The following is a 23,922-nucleotide window of genomic DNA, read 5'->3' as shown; positions in this document are numbered from 1 at the left end:
CCAGGGACAGTCGCCTGTATCTGTGTCTCGTTTGGACTCAAAACCCGCCCAGACATTCACAGTCCCGCAGTGCCCAGCTCCCGGCCTCGCTGGGCGGCAGTGCGGGGGCGAGCAGAAACATGGCGTGCAGGCTGGCAGGGAGCCGTCCTCCCCCGCAGCGCTTGGCGGAGCCCCAGCGTGGCCCCGAGCCCCCGGGAGACCGCAGCCACCCCACAGACATGTGGGGCTGAGTGTGGGTGCGGGGCTGCATTGCCCAGCCAGCCCAGCCTCCCTGCGAGCCAGCTGACCTCCTGTCTCCTCTCCCAGCCAAATTCTTCTTTTAGAATAATAAACAGTGCAGCTCAAGAGAAAAGCTCCCTGCTCTGCTGGGCCAGGGGCAGCTTGCCCTCGCATCATGGTGCTGGAGGGGGGCAGAGGGAAGGTCTGTACCCATGCTGGCAGGGAGGAGAGGATGGTGAGGGGTATAACACAGGGATGGAGAGCTGGGACTTCACCTCGGTGGCTGCAAGGTGGGAGGCTGCCGCGGAGCGGCAGGGCTGAGTGAAGGGTGCTGGACGTGGCATTGCTGCAGGACCTCCCTGGCTTCCAGACATGTGCCAGGATAGGTGGAGGCAAATGGTCCCATGGCATGAAAATGCTCAGGTCCTGGCCCGTGCGAAGGATGTAGGAGTCTGAGGGGTCCATGGCACCCTGCTCACCCACAGGGCTGGGAGGAGAAAATCCAGGGCAGCTGAGCATCGCGTAGGTGCCTGTGTTTGGGCCCCTGGCTGGGGTAACGTCTGGGCACCGTCTGCTTTTGGATCACCGAGTGGGGCTGCACCGACCTCAGCTCCTCCTTGTCTGGCACTCAGAGGGTACATCTTACTGCTCTTGCTGAGAACAAAAGCTGAGATTGAGGAGCGAAACAAGTGCTCTCAAGGCTGGCAGTGAGCTGGGTGCATTTGCATCCGTTGTGAAACGCCTGTGTGCACCCACACGTGCAAGCACACGTGTCCCCGTGACAGGGAGAGAAAGGTTTGTCCTTCTGCTAGCCAGGCTCTGCGTGCATCCTGCAGGACAGGCAGAGCTCCGCATCTCCAAGCATGCTTCTCGCCCTGGCCAGAGCAGACAAACAAGGGAGAGGTCAGAACTCTCTGCGAGACGTTGTCACCCTCCCACTCTGCTTGGGAAGCATCTGCAAGAGAAATGCCTTTCTGCAAAACCAGCAGCTTTATTAAAACCAGCTATGAACACAGGGGAGGCGGCCAGAGGCGGCAGGCGGAGGCTGCAGGGCTCTTACTGGTCGCTGAAGCAACACCCATGCTAGCCCAGCACCAGCGTGCACCCGCGTCCAGCTCCCCGGCTCCGGCAGAGCAGTGGTTTGCCCCATCAGTGATCCTGCAGAGATCTCTGGTGGAGTGAGGGACCTGTCTGTGTGGGTGGAGGAAGCCAAGATCTTGCCTGCAACAGGACTAACAGTGACAGCCATGAAGCTGGACAGGCAGCTAAAAGCTGGGCATGAGCTTGGGAGGACCTTAGCTGCTGGCAGGCAGATATTTGGGGCGGGAACGGGGGGGCAGCGAATACAGCCTGGCTTGTGCATGCAGGCAGGGAGGGGTGAAAGGAGAGGATCCCAGTTGTCCTTACAGCGTTGAACATTGAATAACGGATGAATCACACACCTCTGTAAAGAAGAATTGGGAAACAAAGCTAATTGTTCTCATGGCAGTGCCTTGGGGGGCAGCAAGATTAGGTTGTCCATCCTGCTCCTCTCTCCTGCGGGTTGGTGGTCTCTGAGGGTTGGTGCAGTGAGGTCACATTCATTTACAGCCTGAATTTCACCTCAGTCCTTCCATCCTACCCACCCCCAGCTCGTCCCGGTAAGTGCTCTAATCCCCTCTGGCAAATGCAGAAGAGAGAAGGAGTCACGGAGGGGTTTTCTGGAGCGGGGAGAGGGAAGCTGCTGAATAAACTGGAGACCTGGAAGGATTTGCTGGTAGATCAGACTTTTGTTGAGCCAAAGCAAAAGAATAACAAAAACATCTGACAAGCACACGTCATTTAAAAACCATTTCCTCCTTAACATCAAGCAGACCAGGAGGCCACTCCAGGGCCAAGAGGCAGCAGAGCTGCTCAGTAAGAGACTTGGGGCCAGGTCAGCAAGTCCAGATTGCCACTAACCATCCTCATGCCTGGCAAGCAGCTCCCCAGAGCACTGTGCCAGCATCACGGGGGCTTCTCCTCGGGGTCTGCCTTGTGAGCAGGCTCAAAATGCCTCTTGTGCTGGGAGAGGGGAGGTGGCCCAGCAGCAGGACAGCTGAAGTTCAGCTCCATGCAGGAGCATCCCCAGGTTCAGGACTACTGAACTAATTTCCCCCCAGCTTTGTCCAGGTACAGAGGAAGCCTTTCCCCTTACTCTTCCCCTTGTTAGCTTCTTCATTTTGCTTTTCAGAAATACTCATCCCCGTCCCTGCAGTTGCAATGGGGAGGGTTACTTGTCACCCCATTACACGGGGGACAGACCCCACTGCTCTTAGGGAGCGCTGGCCTCGTCTCTTCTGGGCTCTCGGTTTGCACCAGGGAGGGCTGAAAACGCTCTGTGGAAAAGATTTCTTGAGAAATACTGATAAAAGGGATTTTTAACTAAAAAGCCCTCTTAAATATTCCCTTGAAATATATATATTTAAAAGTTAAATACAAGAAACTCAGTCTTTTGTGGAGTTTCTTTGGGCTTGTTTTATTTCATTGGAAGGAGCAAAAAATGTGGGAGGGTTAGAGGGGGGTCTGTTTTCTAGCAAGTTTTATCTCACTGGGACTGAAGGAAGCAAAAACTAAGGGAAAAAAAGGCAAGCAGTAGAGCAGAGGGAGGGAGAAAGGCAGGGCTCTGCAGCGGAGGGAGCGGCATTTCGAGCAGAGATGAGCAAGAGTTGACACAACTGCTGGAGCCTCCAGCAAAATCCCTGTTTACCAGCAGGAGATGCTTTAGAAACAGCTCCTTCTGCAGATCCAGCGTGAGGGGGAACCAACCACCCCGCTGGCAGGGAAAGGCTGAAAACTGGAAAGAGATGGGAGGTTTCTGAGGTGGAGGAGGAAGCCCAGGGCTTGGGTGGGGGCTTGGGCACCCCCCTGCCCGGGGTGGCCAAGAGATCCCTCCTGTGCCGGCAGTGCTGCGCTCATCCCACTTTGCTCTTGGCAGGATTCGGCCACCGAGCCACAGAGCCCGCCATGCTGCGCCCCTCTCTGAAGACATCTCTCTGGCTTCTCATCCTCACCGGTGAGTGCTGAGGCTGGGGAGGTGTGTGTGCAGGACTGGGCCCTGCGCGGGGATGCTGCCCTGGGATGCTCACTCGAGGGCAAGGGGGAGGAAAGGGGCAATGCCATGGGGAGGCACAGGGGTGCACAGCATGCTCCAGGCACACCTATCCCTCCTAATGACTCAGGTCCATGGGCTCATGCCGACCCACTCCTATGGGTGGGTGAATGTGAAGTCCCCACCTGCTTCAGGCTGATGCACAGCTGGGTGGAATGAGTAGACCTTTGCAGAGGGAGCACTGCCGGCTGTGCTCAGTCCTTAGCGGACACCCGAGAACCCACATTAGCTGGACATTAAGGACACCCCCACAGCAGGAAGGATTCGGTCGGACCCCATGTATACAATAACCCCCCACAGCAAGGCAACAGGGCACCTGGCTGCCTCTGGTCTGTTTACAGCATTGCTGCAAGTCCCTGGGGGCTGTCCCCAGCTGCCCTGCGCACCCGTGGGGACACTGGCAAGCAGCATGTGTCACAGCCCCACTGGGACCTCTGGGCAAAGGGTGGGAGAGAAGCTGGGAGAGACACAGGGAGCCATTCAGGAAGACCTTGCCTGCTCTATTGCTTCCAAAGGATTTCCTGCAAGGTTTTGCTTTCATTCCTTTTTCACTTTCTTGTAAACTGACATTGTTTCAGCCTACTCTGTGTCCCGTCTGATGCTGTCCCTGTGGAGAGGCAGACAGCAGAGCAGGGAATTGCCTCTTCTCCTCCTCTCCCCCTTGCCCACTAAATGCATGGCCTTTCCAAGCCTTTGAAGGTGCATCTGACACCGACCTCTGCCTTTACAGAGACAGGCTTATTTTGGGGTCAGCAGTACTATTTATACTGTCAGCTCCCTGGGCCGTCTAGACCAGCTCACAGGATGCATAAAAGCCAAGAATGTGAGCAAACATGTGAGGGAGGCCCAGGTCACCCCCATTTCCAGCCCCGTCCTCACCAAGGATGCCCTTTGGGCTGGTGCAACAGCATCACAGCATGGCTGCATCCCAGCACAGCTCTGTTCACACCCACAGTTTCAACGGCTGCCCCAAATCCCTCCCGAGCCAGCCTTCTGCTCCTCACCGCCCGATGACACTGGGCAGCACTGAGTGGCACTGAGGGTGCAGTTACCTCGCAGAAAGGTTGGACACGGGCAGACATGGTTACAGCATAAAATGGCGGGTTCTCCACCCAGCATTGCCACAGACAACTTCGGGCAACTTTGAACATTGCTAAACCCCATGATGTCTTATTTCCTCTCCAGTAAGGGTCTCAGGAGGTACAGGGAATGAAGGGTGACCCACCAAGGTCTAGGTTGACAGGACATTTCTGAGGAGAGCACGTGTTTGTCAGTGGTGGCTACGCTAAGGAGGACAAATCCAGGAAGGTTATTTTTCAGTATAAAGGCTGACACTACAAACAAAATACATTGGCATGAGGTTGTGCTCCAGTGTGCTTCTCCTTGGGTTTCAGAGGAATCCAATTTGGTCTCATCTCCCTCCTCTCCCACTCCCAGGTCTGCTGGAGGTAACATCCGGGGGCAGCGGGCTGCACATCGAACCCAGAGACACTGAGCTTGTCCTCAGCCTCCACAGCACCTTCTCCCTCTTGTGCTATGGGGACGGCACGCTGGTCTGGGAACGGGAGGGTCAGCCCCTCGCCGCCTCGCTGGAGCACAGGGATGGTGTCTTCGTCAGCAATCTCACCCTCAGGAACGTGACGGGCCGTCACACCGGGGAGTACGTGTGCACCTACAGCCCTGACCAGGCTCCAGAGCCAGCAGAGAGGAAAGCCCTGTACATCTACGTTCCAGGTAGGGGATAGCATGTCCCCATTTCCACTGGGTTTAGCAACCAAGAGAAAGAGGGCTTTGAATTTTCGTTCTGTCTCCAAGCACCTGGCCTCCCAAAACCCTTCCTCCCGTTGCAGGAGAGCCCTCATGGCAGGTCATCTGGCTGTGGCAGGTCTCTGGTATGCCAGGTGATGGGAGAGGCCCATGTGTGGTGTCTTGGGGCAAGCAGTGAGGGAGGCAGTGGTGCTAGGTGGCAGTGTCTGGGCCTCTCTCACCCTCCCGGAGAGGTTTGGCAAGCCCACGACACGGCAGCTCTACTTTGCCATGGGGAGTAAGGGAAGAAGCATCCCACCAGTCTGGAGACAGAGACCTGTGTTGGAGCAGTCCTAGAGGAGCACAGAGCAGCCCTGGTTCAGCTTCAGGCAGCTTTCTGTAACCAGTGTTCCCTCTCTCCCACAGATCCCTCCCTAGTCTTCCTCCCCACAATCACCTCTGAAGAGCTCTTCATCTTCATCACGGGCTACACAGAGGCCGTCATCCCATGCCGCGTGACCAACCCGCAGATGCAGGTGACCCTCTATGAGAAAAAGGTGGAGAACCCCATCCCAGCTGCTTATGACCCACAACAGGGATTCAAAGGCTTCTTTGAGGATAAGACCTATTTCTGCCGGACAATCGTGGATGACCAGGAGGTGGATTCAGACACCTTCTATGTCTATAGGATCCAGGGTGAGCTGCCATTGTCTTAGCATACCGGTGTACCTCCTGTGGCTGTTCCTTCAGCCCCACGGCAGAGGAGAGCAAAGCTTTCCCCCGTCTCCTTAGCGATGCCCTTGATCAATTTGGAGGCTGGATTTAGTCCTGTCTCCATTAGAGAACGGGTTCTGCCAAAGTGTCAGCTCCATCCCTCAGGGAAGAGACTTTCCAGTGGACTAGTCCATCCAGGATAAATGGACTGGGTGCCTACTCATCCCTTCCTTCATTATTCATTCCTTTCTTTCATCTTTCCCACAGTCTCATCTGTGAACGTCTCCATCAGTGCAGTGCAGACTATAGTGCGTCAGGGAGAAAACGTTACCTTGATGTGCACCGTGAGCGGCAATGAACTAGTCAACTTCAACTGGGATTATCCCCGCAAGCAAGTGAGTGCTTGAGCCCCACAGGCTTCGGGCAGCAGCTCCAGCCTTCGCCCAGATGCCCCATGGCAATCACTCATCAATATCCTAGGTGAAACTTCATAGGACGCCTCACCCTATGGCAGAAGCTGTGGGACGCTGCTGCTGCCACACAGGGAGGCTTGATGGGGAGATCCTTGGATTAAGGCTGTCTGTCTCAGTGGCCTCTGATCAGTGCATGTCCCCTGTCCCTGTGGCAGCCAGACTGGGGTCCTTTACCCCCTCCCCCTCCCTCCCTGTGAGCCTGGCTTTGTAGCTCCAATGGCAGAAGATGCTCTTGACTTTTCAGACCGTATCTCCTGTCCCCATTGTGCAGGCAGGGAAGGCTGTGGAGCTGGTGACCGACTTCCTGCCCGGATCCACCCACGAGATCCGCTCCATCCTCATCATCCAGAATGCAGAGCTGGAGGACAGCGGGACCTACGTCTGCAACGTCTCTGAGGGCTACCATGAGAAAACGGACCGGAAAGACATCACGGTCCATGTGATCGGTGTGTTGCTTCCCACTTGCCCAAAGCGAGCAAGCCACATGGGCGTCCAGGCAGGATGCCCTGGGGTGACACCCTCTTCTCTCCACACAGCCTCCAGCTCTCTCCCCTCCTCGCCTCTGCGCTTAGTAGCCATGGCAAAAAACCAACCCTCACCCCAAGTCACCCCTGCCCACTTCTTGGCTTCAAAACATCCCAAATCCCCACCACAGCTTTTGTGACCCTTTAAGACACTTGAGGGTATGGGTGAGAGCTCTTCTGCACTGTGCAGTGCCAATGCACTGTGAGGGCAAATTGTCACCTCCCATCTGCATCTGTCTTTCTTTCGTCTAATTTGAAGGAACCTGCCCCATCTCTACAAGATGACACCCTTTTCCCTGCATGCTGCCTGCCCCTGCTCCAAAGTGTTGCTCTGCACCCCCACTCCCCTTGGACACAAGCCTGAGGCCTTGAGGGATGGATCTGGAGCTGCCCCACCACTTCTGTGTGTTCAGGGTGTTTTGCTCCAGATCCATGTTTGTCCAAAGGGCTGGAGAGGAGACTCTTTTTATCTCTAACCCCCTATCCCTCCTGCCCCCTTTCAGAGCATGGCTTTGTGCGCTTCCACACCCACCTGCCCAGCACGGTGTATGCTGAGGTCCACAAGAGCCACACAATCCAGGTGGAGGTGGAGGCCTATCCGCAACCCAGCATCGTGTGGCTGAAGAACAACAAGACATTGACCATGGAGAGCAGCAGCGAGTTCACCATCACCAGCAGGAACCTGTCAGAAACCAGGTGAGGGCCCATCACCCCTCATGCGGGTACAGGGAGGGCGTAATTCACAAAGCAAGCTGCAAATCACTGGTTGGACATGGGTTGAATGCCTTTCTGTGAGGGGATTTTGAGCATGCCTCAGTTGGGTGGGAGCTGGTCGCCTCCGAGCATTGTCAGTCCCCAGGTACCTTCCCACACCCATCACTTGGGGACCGTGTCTCCTCCAGGTACCAGACGGCTCTGGTGCTGGTGCGGGTGAAGCAGGAAGAAGGAGGATTTTATACCATCAGGGCTTCCAATGAAGATGATGAGCAGGAGCTGTCCTTCCATCTGCAGATAAATGGTGAGGACGGGCATGCAGACATGGGCTGAGGATTGTGGGGGCAGTCTCAGAGGATGGCTCCATCCTTTACTACGGGACCCTCAGGCTGAAGCCCTCACTGCTCTGACTACAGCTATAGAGTGGTTTTGATCAAAGGAAGAGCATTAAAGGAAGAAACGTGCTCACCTGAAATATCTCACATGTGGTCTCAGAGCAAGTGGGACAGGGAGGCAGTGCAGACACCAGCAGCTTGGCCTTCATGCCCTGGCCCAAGGTAGTAGATGCAGAGATGGGTGGGCAGCTCTGATGTCCAGCACTCTCCCCTGTGCTCTCCTCTGTTCTCTAAGCAACCTAAATGTGGACAGGTCTCCTTCATGACCCCCTCAAACCTTTCTCTTTTTGCTGTTAGGTTTCAAAAATGAAACACTATTGCTGTGATGAGTCCTACCTCACTGTCCCCTCACCCCCAGGCCATGTTAGGGGTACAGGGGAATCATATTGCCTTTCCATCCTGCAGTCAAAGCGAAGGATGAATTCCCACCGGTGTCTCTTGGTTTTAGTGCCAGCCAAAGTGGTAGATCTCAAGGAGAACAGCAGTGCCAGCAGTGGGGAGCAGACCGTAACATGCTCTGCTGAAGGCATGCCCCAGCCAGAGATCAGCTGGTCTACTTGCAGTGACATCAAATGGTAAGTGGAGTGATGGAGCCCATGGGAATGGCTGGGGTCTTGCGTTTATTAAAATAATAGACTAATATTTTATTGCATCCTGCTGGGCCACAAGCCTGGGCATCCCATGGTGGCGTGTGGTCCCAGCTGCCTCACAGGTGCCTTTATCCTCCCCCGGGCCAGGTGCAGTGCCAAGGGGCAGCCCACCCGGCTGCTAGGGAACGAGTCTGCGGAGATCGGTCTGCAGACCAATGCCACATACCACGCGGAGCTGCAGGTGTACCGCGTGAACAGCACCCTGCAGCTGCACAGGGTGGATGAGCCCCTGCTCCTGAGATGCACCGTGCAAAACTTCCTGGGCACCAACTCCCAGGACATCACTCTGGTCCCACATGGTGAGCGCTGCGGAGGTGTTTGAGCCAGCGATGGGGAGCTAGACTTTCCTCTCTATACCTCCAGCCTGGAGGTGCTAGGAGCCAGGACTGTCCTCTGACGGCTGCAGTCCTCGAAGGCAGGAAGCTTGAGTACTCTGCCAAGAACAAAGCCTCCTTTGGGTTGAGCCGGAAAGGTTGCTCCAGGAGGAGTCTGGTGCCCTTACGTCCACTGGCCCTGGACATGCTCTTCCCACCACTGGCAGGGTCATCCCTCCAGGGAGGCAAGATGAGAGTGCCTGCGCAGGTCCCCAGTGTCCTGTTATTAGCCTGTGGGTCACTAGATGGTGCCACGGACTTGAACATCCATGCGCTGAACATCCCAAATATGAGGAAGGATGGTCTAAGCCCGGGTCCGGAGCTGCCAGCTCTCCCCCAAGCGAACCAGCCCCTCTAGCTCCTTACACCCCCCATGGTCAAACCTCTCCCAAGGCAGCAAGTCCTTCAACAGGCTGTAACAACCCATCACCCAGTTGCCTCTGGGGTGCTGGCCCTGCAAGTGCTGGACAGGTCTGCCCAAGAGGAGAGGACAGTGTCGATGTCTGGGGGAAGGCGTGTAGCAGGAGGGGGATGGTGGCTAGAGGAGGAAAGGGGAAGGGAGCAGGGATCCCTCTGTGCTGCTGTCCCCTCCTTTCCGCAGGGTACCCAGGACATGCAGGGCTGGAGGAGTCTAACTGCTATCCTGTCCCTGTTTTCATTGTAGCCTTGCCGTTCAAAGTGGTCATCATCTCTGTCATCCTGGCCTTGCTGGTCCTCACTGTCATCTCCCTGATCATCCTGATTGTCCTGTGGCAGAAGGTAAAAGAGGAGGGCGTTCCCAGGCTGCCACAGTGGTACGCCCATGTCAGGGTGGCTGGGAAGAGCAAAGCTGTGAGCTCCTGCTGGCATGGGCCTGACAAATGTCCTACCCATGCCAGGGACCATGGCCCCCCTGGCATCTGTAGGCTAGATGGGGCATGAGGCAATGGCTGCAGGGACAAAAGACTCCCTGACAAAGCCCATCCGCATCCCCCATGCCCTCCTTGACCCTCAGACTCTCAGTTCTCTCTTTCCCCTTTGCTCCCCTTTCCAGAAACCTCGTTATGAAATCCGCTGGAAGGTGATTGAGTCAGTCAGCTCTGATGGACATGAGTACATCTACGTGGATCCCATGCAGCTCCCTTATGACTCCAGCTGGGAGGTGCCCAGGGACAAGCTGGTGTTAGGTAAAGGTTGTGCAGGTCCCACTGATGGACCCCTGGGGTCCTGGCTGTCTGGGGGTAATGGGTTTGTGATCTCCAAAAGACACCAACCGAGAAAGAGCACAGAGATCCCTCAAGATACTATGTGGTCCTGGGACAGAGGGACCATCTGGGACCATGGTGGGAAGCCAGTTGCTCCCTTTGGGATGAGGCACTGGGTTATTCCTGGCTATCATTTCCTGGGGCTGGAAGATCCTTTCCTTCCCAGCCAGCCAGAACCCAGCCCCAACCACAAACATCATAGCTCACCATGCCCACCAGGAACACTGCAGCAGGGCTGGTGTGGTTTCAGACAGAGGACTTGTCTTTTCCAAGCTCCTCGCCTCACCTCTCCTCGAGGACTATTGCCAACCTTGTCTTCTCGCTGTTTCTTTGCAGGACGCACTCTCGGCTCCGGTGCCTTTGGTCGCGTGGTGGAGGCAACAGCCCATGGCCTGAGCCATTCGCAGTCCACCATGAAAGTGGCAGTCAAAATGCTCAAGTGTGAGTTGTCCCCACACCATACTTTTCCCCCATCCCAAAGCTGTGAGGCTGAACGGTGTCCATGTGCTCCCCTCCTTGCCCTGCTGCTCACACTGGCTTTCCCCAACAGCCACTGCCCGGAGCAGTGAGAAGCAAGCCCTCATGTCCGAGCTGAAGATCATGAGCCACTTGGGACCTCACCTCAACATCGTCAACTTGCTGGGGGCCTGCACCAAAGGAGGTAGCTGAGCCCTGGGCACCTTGTCTCCTCTCCCTGCTGCCCTGGGCTGTGCTGAGGAGGAGAACTGTCCTCAGAGAGAATAATTCCTGTTTTCTGATTCAGAATGATTCACCCTTCCCCTAAGAAAGCCTTGTGGGGCTCTGAAAGCCTTTCTTTCCAACCTGATTGGAACTGAGAAGGCATGTTTCTGTTAACCCCCACCTCCCTCCCCAAACACAAATTTCAAATTCCAAAAATGCTCGGTACCAGAAAGATGGCTTTTCCCCCTGGCCCTGCCTAGACGTCCTGCAATCTGGTAATGTCCCTGTGGGATGAAATGCGCTGCGCCGGGGAGCGAGCAGGGCCGAGGCAGGGCTGACACGGGTGCCCTTTCCCACCAGGGCCCATCTATATCATCACCGAGTACTGCCGCTATGGGGACCTGGTGGACTACCTGCACCGCAACAAGCACACTTTCCTGCAGTCCTACGGAGAGAAGGCACGGCGAGAGGTAGAGGTGTATGGGAACACCGCCAAGGAGGACCATGTGCAGAGGTACCTGGAAAGCAGCACTCTCCTCCTTCCTGGTGCCTACCCCATCCTAGCCCCCATCAATGAGGGAGGTTGGTACTGACAGGAGGGATACCTACATTTCCTCCAGATCAGGAAAATAAATGCTGGCCCAGCACTGGGACACAGTTGGCCACTCTCTTACCTTGTGAGACTGGCCCACGTGCCAACCAGCCACCTCCAAACAGCTCCTGGCAGATGAGGAGTTAGCAGAGGCGATCTGTGTGTCCTGGAGGCTGAGTTTGCTAGCCCACATGCCGGCTGCTCCATGCCAGTTGGGAATATTCCCTGGCATCGTTAACTTCACTGGCATAACCACAACTACACTTCAAGTACGAAGGGTTTCCCAGCATGTCTTAAACCTTAGAAACCTCAGCTCTGCATTTTCAGGGCAGATCACGTTGCTACCAAGCCTAAGGGAGAAGTGCAGTTGCACAAGAGGTGCTACAAGGAAAGGGAAATGGTCCTTCGTCCAGTTGCCAGCTGCCAGGATGCAGGGGGATCAGTGCACAGAAACGGTCCCATGGGAAGTTAGAAAGCAGCATTTCCTTCCAGCATGCAAAACAATAGTAAAATAGAGCTGTGTTAGGACATCAGCACAGCTGGTCCTGTGCTTTCTGCTTGAAGGCAGCTGAGATCTTCCTAAGCACGAGCACAGCCTCCCAAGCCCGTGGGGACATGCCCGACAGCTCTGGCCATGTAGCAGGTTTCCCTTGCCCAGCACCATCCTGTGGAAGGCCTCAAGATGCTGCTTCCCAGATGCAGTTGTTGGTCACTCAAGGGAGAGATGTTCAAGGGTGCAAATGTTTGCTGATCCAAACTGGAAAGGTTTATTTGTGGACAGAGGGTTGTGTCCTGCCCGCTCAGTTCAGCCTTCTCCAGGCCAGTCCTGGCCAGCCTGGGAACGCGCACGGGGTGGAGGGTCTTGCGTGCCCACTCCGGCTTGTGTCTCCTGCCCTCCTGCCCGGTGGGTGCCTGTGAAGCTGCATGGCCCTGGCTCCCCTTCCTGCCCTCCCCAGTTCCGAGCTCGTGTGCTGAGCCAAGCCTGTGCTCTGCCAGGCAAGGTGAGCATGAGAAGCTGCAGCCTGTGGGCAAGGACACTTGGAGACCTGCAGGGGAATATGGCAGGGCTGTTTCAAGCTAGCGCTGAGGACACCAGAGCTGTTAAGTGGTGGAAGGAGGTCTCCAGTGCCATTTGCACTTCTCTGCATGCATGATGCAGGGCTTCTTTCCCTGCTGTGTGGAACATTTCAGTGCTAGGGGTGAGGATTCAGGAATTGCAGTCCCACAAATCATTGCTCCCGTTTCCTGCATCTCCTCCTCTCCTCTGGATCTGAACAGCCTCTTTGCTTCCCCTCACAGTCACCTCTCCTTGTCTGTGGAGAGCGACGGGGGCTACATGGACATGAGCAAAGATGACTCCCTGGATTACGTGCCCATGTCTGACATGAAGGGGGAAGTCAAGTATGCTGACATCGAGTCCTCTAACTACGGCACCCCGTACGAGCTGGACAGCTATTCCCCATCAGGTAACAGCTCAGCCACAGCGGGAGGGAGAGGTGCTTGCACTTTGGGCGCTGGATGCCTTTGCTTGCTGAAATGGATGGTCCATATTGCAAAGGTCACCTTTGGGATGAGTCCAGCAGTGGTGGCAGATGCCCTCGCGATGGGAGCTCCCAGCTCTGTCCCTTTGTTACTGGAGGCAGAGCAATCCCCACTGGGTCCTTCCACTGGCGGGAAGCCCACGAGTGTGCTGAGTAACACCAACATCATCTCTGCTTGCCCTCCAGCTCCTGAAAGAACAGACCGGGTGACACTGATAAACGAGTCTCCGCTCCTCAGCTACATGGACTTGGTGGGCTTCAGCTTCCAGGTGGCCAATGGGATGGAGTTCCTGGCTTCCAAAAACGTACGTGTGCTGGCTGGTCCGTGGTGCCTGCAGTGGTGGAGGCCAACAATGCTCTGCCGTGTCCTGTGGTCAGCTTCCGCTCACGGTCCCTCTGTCCATGCCAATCTCCTTGTGGGAGAAGTGGCCGTGCAATTGAAGAGCTGCTGACCACTTCTCTTTGGAAACACAGCCCTGAGGATCAGTATGACTATATTTGCATGTGACAGCTAACCCTGGCTTAGGTCAAGCTTCAGACCTCAAATTCCCTGACTCTGAGCTCCTCCCAAGCCATGTGCAGCACAGCTGTGGTGTTATATCATCCCTATTTACCGGCATGACCAAACAGTGATAACCTCCCTGTGCTAAAACACAAGGCACTCTGCAGCAGAGCTGCTACTCTCCATGGACACCCCTATTGCACCACATGCTCTGAGCCCACCAGACCTCATCAGAAGTGCTTGTTTAGTGGAAATTAAGCCACCACAGAGGAGTAGGCTCTGGAATTTCCTAAGGTCTGGCTTAGCCCAGGGCAGGCAGTAATACAGTAGGACTGTGTGAAACATCTCACAGGGCAGGGCTAAGAGAAGGGGTAGGGATGGCATCAATGAAGTGCAGAGAGAAATTCCTGGCTTTCTGCCTCCAGCCAGACAGTCTGATACCCAAAAGTGCATGGTCAGTGCTCCCCCATGGAGCACAGAAGAGGAGCTCCCAGCTTCCCACAGCTTCCCACAGTCACGCTTTATAGTGGCGTAATATCACCATGCTCGCTAGTAGTGTCTGGCAGGGTCTTGAGCAAACCTTGAGGCTGTTCATGTGGAAAACATCCAACATGCTGGCAAACCAGGAGGCACAAGCTAGGCTGGTGTAACTCTGATGTCTTCAGACTGCTGGGCTGAATTGTCCAAACAGAGATGGAAACATCCCTCCTTGCCAGCCCAGCCCCCTTGCTTGGTCAGGCCCTTGGCAATCCCCTCTCTGCTGGGGGATTCAAATTGCCCTTGCCAGGTTTGTATGCCTGTTGCTGTCGCGGGGGTGGCAGATCGGGGGGGGAGAAAAAATGTGGTAGCTCTGCTAGTTGCTTTGAGCCATGGTTGTCCCTAGAGGCGGAGGAGATGCTTCAAATGATGTGAGGTGGCTTCTGTCCCTGCAGACCCAAAAATCGGCTAGTGCTGGAGCTGGGCTGCTTCCTCGGGCTATCTGGGGGCCCCTCGCAGTGACAGTGCCCTGCCTCCCCCCTACAGTGTGTGCATCGTGACCTGGCTGCCAGGAACGTCCTCATCTGCGAGGGAAAGCTGGTGAAGATCTGTGACTTTGGCCTGGCAAGGGACATCATGAGGGATTCCAACTATATCTCCAAAGGCAGCGTGAGTACCAGGAGCCGTGCAAGCCCCTTCTTCCGGGGGCTCTGGGCCTGGCTCCCCCTACATGCTCCCGCTGTGAGTCGCCTGTCCGTCATCGTGCCCCAGGGTGGTGACAGGGAAGGACTCCCAGGAGATGGTGTCAACAGCCAGCCATCCTGCACCTGATGTGCTCTGCATGCTGTGGAGTAGCGGAATTGCATGCACATATCTCTAGGCTCTTACAGAAGAACCTGGGCAGCAGCAGCAAAACTAAGGACTGTCCCCTGTACAGCCTATCACTGGCAGCTGCATCCCTTCCCTGCATGGTGCTGAGTCTGGTCCTGAGTGCAGGCAGGAGGAGTGCAAGGTTAGCCAGCTTGACAGTGCTGCAGTGAGTCACTGGACACTCTGGGAAGAGGTTCCCAGACTTCTGCTCTAACCACTAGACCACAGGGTAAGAGGAAGTGTTTTCCTGCAAGCAGCTACTTTCCAGAAAGATGTCTCCAATCTTTCGAGGCAGGAGAGGATGAGGCTGCAATTGAGCTTCCCCAGAAGCTCTCCTGGGACTTCAACAACAGCACGTCCACTCCAGCCCTGGGGCATTTGGGAACGTGCAACCCCAAGCAAAGCAGGTCATGTAATTCCAGAGAAACTCCGGCTAGGGGAGCTGAGAATGAAGCCAGGCCCCTCAAACCCCAATCTTTATCTACTCTATGAACTACTTAACTTCTCTCGTGCTTTCTCCCATTTGCATGGGATGGCAGACAGGCACTCAGTGCCTGGGCAGGGAGACCCTCCTGCAGAGGGGCTGGGGTTTTCCAGTCCAGCCTTGGCATAGCTGCTTTTCCTTCCAAAACAGGAAATGAAACTGGGCCCCTTTGCAATCCTTCCTGGAGATTATTTTGGTATTCATTGTGCAAGCAAATCCCAGGAACAGCACAGCCAGTGCTTCATACAAGCTGATCAAGTGAGGCTCCTTTTTGTGTATCACTCTGAGTAAGAGCAGGAGAAAACTGGATGTGTCCTTCTGTTCTTTTCTGGTCATCCCATAGCCTTCTCCAGCCTGATCTCAGGTTTCCAAAGTCCAGATAGGCCTGGACTCCCTTCAGGAGTGCTGTGGTCATGTTGTGCAAGTCAGTGGACCCCGCAAGAACTAGGGAACAGAGAATGCACACCATGACAGCTCATCATGGCAGACAGTGATGGAAACAGATGTAGCACACTCACTCTTTCCTCCTGCCTGCTGGGTTCATCCTGCACAAGGAAAGGGGAAACTGGTCCCTCTGAGAAGTGGCTGACAGCAGATGTCAGCAGATGCGTTGGGCTGACGGGCAGCTCTGAAGGGTCGTCTCCGCTTGTAAATTGGGTGTCGGGCTCTTACCTGTTGAAACAAGTGCTGTAGATGCAGCTGACTCTCATTCCATTTTTTTCCTCTTAGACCTTCTTGCCCCTTAAGTGGATGGCTCCAGAAAGCATTTTCAACAACCTCTACACCACCTTGAGCGATGTGTGGTCCTTCGGGATTCTCCTCTGGGAGATATTCACTCTAGGTAAGTGCCCTGGAGATCATGGCGGTGTTTGTAGGTCGGATAGCGTGTTAGCAGGATCCCTTCCCAGAGGCGATAGAACTCCATTTCTAATTCCCAAGTCCCAACCTTACCAGTCAGAGTAGCACTTCATTCCCTGTCTCCTTCTTTCCCATGCTGACGTTGCCATTTGGAAGTGAAATGAAACAGGAAAGGTAAAGAAAAAAGGAAACCTTGGTGTAAAATGCATGTTGACATGGGGGTGGCAGGCAATCCATCAGACTGATTTCCTGCTCTCCCTTTACACCCAGGGGGGACTCCATACCCCGAACTGCCTATGAACGAACAGTTCTACAACGCCATCAAACGCGGCTACCGGATGTCGAAACCCACCCATGCCTCTGATGAAATGTAAGTGCTGCCCATACGCGTTTGCCTGGGCCTGCCCTACACAAACTACAGAAGCATTTCTGCCTCTGTTTTCCTCACCCACTAACTCACTAGAGTGCTCTCTCTTCCCTCATGTTAGCTACGATATCATGCAGAAGTGCTGGGAGGAGAAATTTGAGATCAGACCATCCTTCTCACAGCTGGTGGTGCTTATGGGAAACCTCTTGGTGGATTGCTACAGAAAGGTATGTTCAAAAGACCCTGTGCTGGAGGGACAGAAGAGGGTCAGTGCTCTGTGGAGGATGCTGCCTTGGTTAGGGCCCTCAATCAGGGTTTGGAGACCAGTGTGTAGTGCTGCTGTGCCAGAGGATTTTGCTGTGACTAAGGCTGCATTAGTTTGAACAGCCAATGAAGGTGGTTTGGGCATCCTGGGGACATTGCTGAGACAACTGGCATCGCCAGACAGGCAGCTGGTATCTCAGCAACTGCGGAAATCAGAACTGGAAGGAGATCAAAAACCTGCCTCCAACCGTTTGGTATTTTGGAGCTGTGGAGTTTGTGCCCCTGATCTCCCCCTTAGGAAATGTTAATGACCTGTCTTTGGAGTCAGAGTAGCTGAACCCAGCTAGAAGATGCCAGCTCCTCTAGAAAAAGCCTAGCAGACAGGGAAAGCAAATACAACACAAGTGCATTTTCTCCACTCACAAGACCTTACCGTTTCTTTGGTAACCTGCCCCGCGAGAGCAGAGGTACCAGCAGGTGGATGAAGAGTTCATGAAGAGTGACCACCCTGCTGTTGTCCGCACAAGACCCACAATCCCTGGGTTGAACAACGCCAGGCTCACTCCCAGCTCCCCCACCGGCAGCATCCTCTACACAGCAGTGCACCAGAATGGGGGCGAGAACGATTATATCATCCCTCTTCCCGACCCCAAACCCGAGACAACCTGCGATCTCCCTCAGGAGGCCTCCATCAGCCGGGCCAGGTAAAAACGTCGCTTCTGAATATTGTCCCTTCCCCTGACTGCCCAAATCTGAAAATGGGGGCCTCAAGAGGAAATGGGGATGCTCTGCTTCAGGACGGAGCAGGGGTGGGTTTACCAGGAGAGGAGGAGGGCAGTGTCATCCCCATCTGAGGTGCTGCGACCTTGCATGAGCCTGCAGGGATGAAGATGAACCAGAGGAGCTCAGATGTGAGCTCCATAGGGTGTCATGTCATGTCCCCGTACATCAGCTGGCACAGCTGGGGACCAGAGACCCCACTTACAAGGAGTAGGGCACACTGGGTGCACGATCCGCAGAGCCCAACTGGCTGTATGTTGTGTTTGAGGGCTGAATAGACCCAAGTGACTGGGTATTGTCTGTCCCCTCGTGGAACAGACTGGGGCTGCCAGGAGATTCACGTGGTTCTCAGCCACTGGGAATCCTCTCTCACCAGGAGACTTGGGACAAGGCACTCATTTCTCTCTCCTCCTTGTCTCCCTTCAGCTCTACCCTGAACGAGGCCAACACATCGTCTACAATATCCTGTGACAGCCCTCTGGGCCTCCGGCAGGACGAGGAGCAGGAATCCGACCCACAGCCAGGCTGCCAGGAGCCGACCACAGGGCACCAAGAGGTGGAGGAGAGTTTCCTGTAGTTAGAGCTGGGCTGACTCTGCATCTCCTCATGGCGAGACCAGCTGAGGGGCTGACCCAGACATCAGAGAGAGCCATGTTTTGCGCTTGTCCGTTGGGAGATCCCCACCTGTCCCAGCATTCCTCTTTCCCTCCCATCTCCCAGTGTTGCGTGGGGAATTAAAGACTTTTCCCTGATGCCATCCCCTTCCCCCTTACAAAGAGGTGTCTCAATGCCAGCAACCTTCCAGATCCTCCTCAGTGATCAAACCACTGCAGGAGGGAGACATCTTACAGACCAACGTCTTCTTTTCAAGTGAAGGCGTGGGTTGGATCTCCACAAGAGATGCCACTTTCTGCATTGCTAAGATGATACTCCAGCCTCTTCCCCCTGCATGGCAATGAGTTTCATCTCCTCTGCACCAGCACTTCTCTGATGGTCTCAGCGCCAGCCACACTGTGGTTCTGTGAAATGCCACCGGGACAGATGATTTGCTTGGAGCCCATTGCTGGGGTGTAGAGAACCTGCAACACCAACCTTCAGCTGCTGGAGGTCAAGAGTACATTGGGTAGATTCTCCTCCAAGCACAGCCAAGTCCTGGAGAGACCAGCCAGTGTCTCAGAGATACTGAATCACCATTTTCCTTTCTTGAGAGCTCTTCTATGGTGGATAGACTGTCACAAGCACTACAGGTACCCATGGCTCTGGGGCACAGCTCTGCACCCACCTAGAGGGGCTGTCACATCCCGAACCCTTTTATGCCCAGCATGGCACCAGGAGTCCCAAGGGCATGCCAGAAACTCAAAATGCTCTCACAATGACTCTGTTGTAGTAGCAAAGAGGGCAGTCCAGTGTTGTTCATGTTGTCTGTGTGGACACTAAGCTAATTATTCTCCATTGAAGATTTAACGGGAACAAATATATTAATCCACTAGCCAGGGCCAGTATAAGGAAGCAATATGGCTATTCATTAATCTACTGCCACTAAGCCCAGCTCATCTGCTGGGAAATCATATAACCCTGCCAGCTGCAAAATCTTTGTGCCTTATCTTTGGGAAGCAAGGGCTCCCTTTTGATAGACTGTTCACCCGAACACCCTTTCTCAGGATGAGAGGTCTCACCGGTCCCTCCTGAGTCATAGCAAGACTATAGGGAGTAATAAGGATACTCAAAAGAGAGAGAGGGGGAGAGGCTGGGAAGCTGTTTGGTCACAGCTGAACTGTATCTCACACCCTGCCACTTTCTAGAGGCCAGGCACAGCCACTTGCAGCCTGCCAGGGCTGTGGATGGAGTGTCGTGGGGAGCCAAGCAGAGCAAGAGGAATCGGGGAGGATTCCTCTCTCTTGGAAAGTGTTTTAAAGAATAAAAGGGCAGAGACCTTCCTCCTGCTTCTTGCCTCCTTCCTTGCTTCTCACAGGCAGGCCTGGGACTTCTTGTGCTCTCAGCTGCCACTTGAATGAGAAGACTCAAAGCAGGAGGCTTTTGAAAAACACCAGGCTTTCGAAATCAGTGGTGAACCCCACCTCTACAGAGATGAAAGCTAGACCCCAAAAACTACAGCTCTGACACCACAGAAACTAGGAGGGTTTTTTTCTGAAAGGAGAAGTTTCGCCTTGCACAGAACTCTGTTCGCTGCATGCCCCCCCCACCCATTAACCCCTTTGTTGCCCTACTCATGCACATGTCTCTGTGCATCCTACGAAAACCGCACAGGCAGGTTTACAAATTCAGAAATTCAATCAACCTCTTGCTGGGCTTCTGCCACCTCAGAGCCACTGAGCGTTATTTTTTTTTAAATATGAAACTTCTGCAAGAAATCCCCAGCGAAACAACTTCTGTTTTAAGTTGTCTATCGTTGCAATGCTGCCGTTTATGCAGATAGAAGAGGAGTTGATGTTTTGTGGGCTAATGTCCTTGATAAAATGTGAACATAAGAAATAGCACTTTTATTGGCAGCCGGTGGAGTATATTTTCAGCCCATGTGGTCAGATTCCTCACCATCTGTAGGAAACACACTGTGAATGACAACTGTTTTTCCATGCTCTGTTCCTCCTGCTTGTAATGAAGGAGCCATCTTCTGTGGCCACAGTTCATGAAATGATCCGAACCACGGAGAAGCAGTAACTCATGAGATCCTTGGGGTCAGACCACTTTATTTTTCTAACATGTGAGGTGCTTGGTAGGATCCATGTCACTGCAACTTGAGCCCATAGGATGGCACATCAGATTATCCTAATAGCCCTTGTCTGCACCAGCTCCATTTTTAATTTGTCCTTCTCTATCAAAGGTGACCAGAAGTATCCAGTACTCCAGGTGAGGTCAAATCTAGACCTTGCATAGGGCATTAATAGTTCTGGTCTGTACTGGATCTGACTTGCCTGGTGTAGCTTTGGATAATATTGGCCTTTTCCCAGCCACAACATACCGGTAGTTTGGAGTCATCCTCTGACCAATCTAAGCACCTACGTCTTTCTACTCTTCCAGCATTTCTAACCAAGATACTCCCCGCTGTTCCAGACATCGGGTCATCAGCACATTTTCTTAACGAACTGTTATTTTTGGGCTGGACTGACTAATAAAGATACTAAATACTTCTAGCATCAAGAGCAATCCTAGAGAGCTACTTTTACTACCTCTGTCCAGCCCAAAGATTTCCCCATCAATTAACCCCTTCTCACCCTCCCTTTGGCCATTTGCTTATTTACTTCACAAATCCCATACTAAACTTGTACAGATTAATTACTAATTAAATTACAAATTTCCCACTATCAAATAGTTTCCACAGTCCTGAAAGAGGAAATCTATTTCTTCTCCCTGCTGGGGGAACTCAGGTATCCTGTCCTATTAGCTGGGCGTTAGCTACACTTGGATGCCTATTGCATTTTGTCCCATTTGTAGATTTATTGCAATTATTCTTTGCATCAAAACCTGTTCTGGCTGCTGACGGGGTGCTAACCCACCTCCCTCTTCCTTCTTAAAGTAGGTACGCAAGACTCTCTGTAAAATGGTACTGTTCTCCACTCCAGAGAGATATGACCAAATATTTGCCTTTGGTCCTGTGATTGCAAGGGCCAAGTCTTGCACTTTGTGGTACTTCCCTGTCCTTACTCAACTATTCCCATCACCATTTAGTGAGGGCACGTACACCCGCTGCAGCGAGCGGATCTTCTCAGCCAGGGACTGGCTGGCAGCTGGACAAAGCCAACATGTTTTGCTAAGCATTCCTGCAACTCTCCTCAAACAGAGGGTTTGGCGGGGCTGAGGCTTACAGCACCCCCCCGACAAGCTCTCTCAGCTCGGGGAGCCAGCTCCAGCCCCTCGCTCCCTCTCTCTCTGCTGCCGATATTCCAGTCCCTGGTGGCCCAGCAGGGGAGGGCCAGGAGAAGTGGTCGGCTGTTCTGGGCCCATCAGTTTTGTAGCCATAATTTCTCTGGTGAGACTCTGAAGGGAACCGGTCCCTCTGGGTTTTTAGTTTTGATGATCAGTATTTTTGTTTGGGTGTGTTTTTGTGTTCAGAGGTGGACCCAAACTGAGCCCCCCAAAAAGGGACACATGCCATAGCTTGGGCCCATCTCTAGTGCAATATCTTTTATTTGTAGATTATATGTTACTTTACAGCTGTTACATTGGCACCAGTATATGCATAATCCTACTGCCAGTCACTATTTCATACATACCTAAGTGTATCCCAGAAACTAAAGCGACACTCTGGTGTCTCTTTCCACATTTAAGATGCTTCTCAACTGATGTGTGCACACATTTTAATGCTTTTGTCCTTCTTGGTTTGAGCGTGTTATTTTTTTTTTAAGCGAGAGTGTCACGTTTAGTGTTTGTGTCGTGTTAAGAAATCTAGAGCACAGCGGACTTTACTTGTAACTAAATTGTCTCTGTTCACCTGCCAAGGGCACTGTGGCAGAGTCCCCCAAGGACGGGAGGCAGAAGTGCAGTCCAGATGTGCAGCCAGGAGGAAGTCAGCCAGAAGTGAGAAATGGCTCTTCCCCTTCTTCCCAGTTGGGGCTCTGAGCTGGGGCAGAGACAGCACCACAAATGCAGGGTACTGGGCAGTGGGTTAGGTTTTGGCTGTGGGGAAGCTGGGTCTGTGTAAAGCCGGGCAGATCTAGAGAAGGGGATTTCACACATGTCTCCTTTTGGGGGCTTTTTCTAAAATGAGATGTCAGCTAATGCGCTAAGGAGGCAAACCCCATGCTCCAATGCACAGGCGCGAGGAAGGGCTCGTGCTGGGAGGCCTGCAGCGTCCCATTGTTCCTGTCCTTTCCTCCTTCATGGATTGCACCGTAACTGCAAAGCTTGCCCAAAGCGTGCCCTCTGCCCTCTCCCCCTCCTGCTGTGCTGGCTTGCTGGCATCACGCTGTCACTCTGCAGCATCTCTGAACAGAAGCAGCACCTGCCTCCATGTTGTCTGTCAGAAACCATCCTGAGGGCAAAGGAAAAAAAAGAGTTCAGACTAAGGTACCAAAGAGTTAACATTTTCCTAGGTTTACAGATGTATTTGTAGGATTTGTATTATGTCACATCTATAGCCATGAGATACTATTTTTATGCGGTAAACATTTACAAATATGTTTTAAAGAAAGAGTTTAAAAATAAAGGTGTTTTTCTTTTTGCAAAGTTCCATCTCTTCCTTTGTTTGCCTGGTTTTGGTTGCTGCCACCTTCTCACACTCAGATGGGGCTGGGAATCAGCTTAACCATGTCGTGGGTGAAGGCTAAGCGTGTTAGTAAGCTGTGCATGACCCCAACGCTTAGCAAAAGCCAAGCTGGGAGCCAGGCAGAGAGAAGCACAGCAAGGCAACAGCTGAGCCCAGAGACGTGGTAAGAAGAAGGGGCTGTGAACAGGGCAGGATCTGCCCTGTCTCTCTGGTAACTGGCCAGCTTGTGGCCTGAGGGAAGAGGTGGGTAGAGGGAAGGACACTGGGAACTATTCCCGTGTGTATCCCTAGTGCCAGAGGTTTGGGCCAGCAGCCCCACAGCAGCCCAACAAGGGCTTGACGTGCTCCTTGGGGGCATTGCTGGGTCTGTGCTCAGATCGGGGTAGGGATGTGGGAGCTGCCAGGCTGAACAGTGCTGGGCTGAAGGAGATGGGAGACACCAGAGTGCTTCCACGTAGTTTAATAGCTCAGGGCGGTGGGAGAGACTGGGCGTAGGAATGGGGCAGGGCACCAGGAGGAGCCACGCTGCATTGCACAGGGCTCCCCATGTCCTGCTCTCCTCTGAGCTGGGTTGTCCTCCCCTCCCTCCGGGATGAGGAATTCACTGATACCCTTTAAAGACACAACCCCACAGTACTGGATCCCTACACTACCACTCCCTCTGGTCCGCATGTGCCCCTGCTTTCCTCCTGCTCCTCTCACCTTCTCCCAGTCACTTCTCCAGAAGTGCTGGGGTCCCCCAACCCCATGGGAGACAGGTGCCTCCTGAGTCCAGCCCAAAGTTTTCTCCTCCCGCTGGCTCCAACCAAACTGCTCCTCTTGAAAATGACCCCAGGCTGCTGAGCAGAGCTGTTTGCAGCCAGCTCTGAGCCACATGCTTGGAAAGCCTGGGGTTGCTGCAAAGAGGGGATTTTGAACTGATAGAGCGATGTTGGCCCTGTTTTCAGGCTGCATGATGCAGCCCCAGTGCAAGTCCCTGATGGCAGCAGTCATGCCTCCCTCAGCTCCTGGAAACCTTTCATGTACCCAAAAGCCCAAGACACCAGCTGCAGCAGGAGACAGGTCCAAGTCCCAGCAAGGCTCCCCTCTCCAGCATGGT

General features: G+C 53.8%; 1 protein-coding gene across 1 annotated transcript; it reads left to right on the top strand.

The window, feature by feature from the left end:
* Positions 1 to 385: 385 nt before the first annotated feature.
* On the top strand, positions 386 to 22,777 carry PDGFRB (platelet derived growth factor receptor beta). Its single transcript, XM_075164765.1, is given in 25 exon segments — positions 386 to 472; positions 475 to 508; positions 1,761 to 1,853; positions 3,176 to 3,253; positions 4,787 to 5,083; positions 5,522 to 5,791; positions 6,077 to 6,204; positions 6,554 to 6,728; positions 7,310 to 7,502; positions 7,709 to 7,824; positions 8,364 to 8,490; positions 8,653 to 8,864; positions 9,604 to 9,698; positions 9,973 to 10,105; positions 10,520 to 10,624; positions 10,734 to 10,844; positions 11,225 to 11,378; positions 12,756 to 12,922; positions 13,184 to 13,302; positions 14,523 to 14,645; positions 16,060 to 16,171; positions 16,459 to 16,558; positions 16,677 to 16,782; positions 17,285 to 17,523; positions 18,026 to 22,777. Coding segments are annotated over 25 exon segments (3,516 nt in total). The 5' UTR covers positions 386 to 394; the 3' UTR covers positions 18,177 to 22,777.
* The last annotated feature ends 1,145 nt before the right edge of the window (positions 22,778 to 23,922 follow it).

Source organism: Calonectris borealis, chromosome 15 (genome assembly GCF_964195595.1).
Source record: "Calonectris borealis chromosome 15, bCalBor7.hap1.2, whole genome shotgun sequence".
NCBI classification, from domain to species: Eukaryota; Metazoa; Chordata; class Aves; order Procellariiformes; family Procellariidae; genus Calonectris; species Calonectris borealis.
Note: the sequence above shows the minus strand (reverse complement) of the source record. Positions and strands in the feature narration are given on the sequence as shown.